This window comes from Salmo salar, chromosome ssa07 (assembly GCF_905237065.1).
Source record: "Salmo salar chromosome ssa07, Ssal_v3.1, whole genome shotgun sequence".
In the NCBI taxonomy this organism is placed as follows: Eukaryota; Metazoa; Chordata; class Actinopteri; order Salmoniformes; family Salmonidae; genus Salmo; species Salmo salar.
Genome location: NC_059448.1, coordinates 31,074,130 through 31,077,711, shown reverse-complemented (window position 1 = coordinate 31,077,711; position 3,582 = coordinate 31,074,130). Strand labels below are relative to the sequence as shown.

Sequence of the window (3,582 nt, the reverse complement as noted above, 5' to 3'; positions counted from 1 at the left end):
ACTGTTGAGGATATTTAAGATGAATAAAGTTCATATTCAGTTAAGAGTAATTAACACAATGCCTATTTACATGTTGTCCCTTTCTGTAATACACATTATTTCCTGTGTTCTATTTGTGACACATTTGTGTACGGTTTGAAGGTCACTAGACTTGATACTGAATGTTATGGATTGTTCTCATATCTGTTGATAATGATTCATGCCAGACTGTAGGTAAAAGGACCGAGGACACTGATTGTGAATGGCGGGTGTTTACAGAACTTTGGTGCTGTGAGATAAAGAATATAAGGGCTTGCTAAGAGAAAGTGAGTTAGACATTTTCTATGCTTCTATCCTGGAGGTTGCCTCCCTGTTGTAACTTGTATTAAACATTTTAAAGTGCTATAAGACAACCAAGCTAAACACTGATTTACAGTCATTTTCACATGCCCTCCCTTAAGGGCCTTATCTTTTATGACAAGGAAGGACTCAAACTCTCTTCTGCCTCAACACTCCCCCTTCAACCTCCACCTTCCCCTCCCCCTTCCCCTATCTCAAGGTCACGCGCCACGTTCATGCTAGCAGTGTCTGTACAGCAGGTATGTGAGTGTGCATGCGTATGTGTGTGTGTGACTGCTGTTCTGTTGGCTCAAGGTCTAGAGCTACGGCTGATCAGAACGATCTTCAAGCTTTGAACAAACGCATGATGTCATAGAGGGGGCATAAAAAGGCCAAGTGCAGAAAGAGAAAGAGCGAAAGACAGAGAGAGAGAGAGAGAGTTGAGAGAGAGAGAAAGATGGAGAGGGAGAGAGAGTCAAACTGATAAGCTGACATGCATGTGCGCGCACACACACACACACACACAATTATCTGAGGACCTGATGGGAGAGTATAAGGAGGAGGAGGAACGGTCTAGTTCTGCTGTCACTGCTAACTGAGACTAAGGAGAGGAGAGAGACGACGCTGGCCGGAGCTAAACAGACTCTGTAAAACTACTGAACATAGACTAGGCTTCACCAGACCAGTAAAGCACCTCTGTCTACTTGTCTCTAGTTGTGTCTCGAGCTCTGTCTACCTGTTTTAGTTGTGTTTAGCTGCATCTAGCCTGTGTCTCTAGCCTGTCTTTAGCCTGTATCTAGCTCTGTCTATCTGTATCATCGGACCTCAACTTCGTCAGTCAAACATGCAGGACCATCACCACTATTTCAGTAGCAGGACAGCCTTTGCATGGTGTCTGGTGTGTCTGGTGCTCGCTCAACAGGTAAGACTGAAAACCTTCACATTTCCTATACTGTAACTTCTATTCATTATTTTGTATGATTGCGGGTTTATGGAACTTTGGACCTGCAGCCATTCCGATGTAGAAAATGTAAACAGTTAACATGATGACATATCAAGGGTAAAGTAAAGTTACAATATTTGTCCTTTACAATTACAACTACCTCAAGTCAAATGTTGCATATGCTAATGAGTATAAAGAATATGAGAGAATATGAAGACAGACTTTGATGTTATGTTTTTAATCAGACCAAGCATTTTTAATTACACATTCATTATGTGTGATAGCTGTCTCTACCTGTGTCTCTTAGGCTGTGTTTACACAGCCAGCCCAATTATTGGCCATAGATCATGATTGGGCTGCCTGTGGAAACTCAGCCTAACTTTCTATTGTATCAGTTATCTGCCAGCCCTATTATCTCTTTTTTATTTTCTTTTAAAAACAACGGTATGAACAACCGTAGCTCATTGATTATGTCTGTGTATATTTTTCAGGTGTCTTCGAGCCCTGATCCCTCTGCGGATGTCCAGCCCAGCTCTGGTCAGCTCCAGCTGGGTCGGGGGCAGAGGGTACTGAGGAGGACGGCACGTATGACCCCGCTGTGGAGGACCATGGGTACTAAACCCTACGGGGCGTACTGTCAGAACAACTACGAGTGCTCCACTGGAATCTGCAGGTAAATAACATACACGCGCAGACACACACACACACACACACACACACCTAGGCAACATCTCATGCCAAAATGTTCCATCATTAGCTACAGTGCATGACGTAGGTGCAAAAATGTCGGAGTACGATTCAACAATGTTACATTATTGCCTTGCATGCCTGTTTCCACTTTTAGTGTTTTCAGTTGAAGAGAACCGAAGTTTTTTTATTCTACAGATAGATGAAGTTGATTTATTCTACAGATGGATGAAGTTGATTTATTCACACCAGATAGATTTCAGTATTTGGCTTTTATCCAGGTCCCCAGGACATCGGGAGATGCCTTCAATACCGTCCACTAGGGGCAATGTGAATCTGTATTACATCTAGTAGGCTCGCGGCTTGCAAGAGCATTGTGGATGGGTATAGTGTAAGGTCTTAAACTGTGTGCTTTGGCTTTGAGTATCACAGGTTCAATCCCTGTGCTAGGCAATCCTTTTTTAAAACATTAACCCTTTTTTCGACTCTCTTATTTTTCTCTTCGCATTGCCTCGTTTTCTTCTCCTCTCTTCTCTTCTCCTGTCCTTTCCTCCCCTCTCCATTCCTCTCCTCTCTTCTCATCTCCTCTCCCGCTCCTCTCTCTCTCTCCTCTCCTCTCTTCTCCAGGGGTGGCCACTGTATGTTCAGCCAAGCCATCAAGTCCTAGAAGAGATGACAGAGAAATACGTTCAACATTTTCCCAATCAGTTCTTCATGGACTTGTTCTCCAGGGATATATCATAGCTCCCCTCAACCCTCCTTCTCCTCCACAGAGCCAATTATTAGTTACGGTATTGCTGGTTTCTATTGAAGAAAACCTCCAAGCGTAAGGGTTAGGATTTTTAATAAGCAAGGAGTTTGGAAGATTGTATATTAGCTTTTTGACTTCACCAAAGTCGATGATATGCAAAAGGTATATCTCTAGTATATGAAGGGTTGAGATATCTTAAATCAGGCATAAAGATATTCCTTAGAGCAGGACTCTCCAACCCTGGAGTGCTACCCTCCTGTAGGTTTTTGCCCCAACCCTAGTTGTAAACTGACCTAATTCAGCTTATCAACCAGCTAATTATTAAAATAAGGTGCGCTTGATTAGCATTGGAATGAAAATCCACCTATCTTTCTTTTTTTATGCAAGGTGATGGTTTGACTTGATGTTGTATGTAAGCTTTTTGACATTACCAAAATAGATGCCACACAGGTGTCACATCCACATGGGTTTTTGCTTGTCATACAGGGGACATATGAGGTTTTTAATATTTCTACTAAGATTTCATATGGGTGACAACAAATCAAAGTGCCTAAAGAAATCAATAAAATTTGATTTGTCACATGCACCGAATACAATTGGTGTAGACTTTATCGTGAAATGCTTGCTTACGAGCCGTTCCCAACAATAAAGAGTTAAAACATGTAATATTAACACAAGAGGAATAAAATAAAATACAAGAATTGAGCTATGTACAGGGAGTATCAGTACCAGTTCAATGTGCAGAGGTACAAGGTATTTAAGGGTAGATATGTACATGAAGGCAGGGTAAAGTGACTAATAATAATACAAGTAAAATAAGGAACAGAGTAGCACCAGCAAATTATGAGTGTTAAAGTGTGCGTGTGTAATGTTTGTGTTGTGT

General features: G+C 41.7%; 1 protein-coding gene across 1 annotated transcript; it reads left to right on the top strand.

Moving 5' to 3' along the window:
- The first annotated feature begins 805 nt into the window (after positions 1 to 805).
- Positions 806 to 3,305, top strand: LOC106609047 (liver-expressed antimicrobial peptide 2). Its single transcript, XM_014207389.2, has 3 exons — positions 806 to 1,240; positions 1,753 to 1,934; positions 2,576 to 3,305. The coding sequence occupies exons 1-3, from the start codon at positions 1,163 to 1,165 to the stop codon at positions 2,613 to 2,615; spliced, it is 300 nt and encodes a 99-aa protein (XP_014062864.1). The 5' UTR covers positions 806 to 1,162; the 3' UTR covers positions 2,616 to 3,305.
- The last annotated feature ends 277 nt before the right edge of the window (positions 3,306 to 3,582 follow it).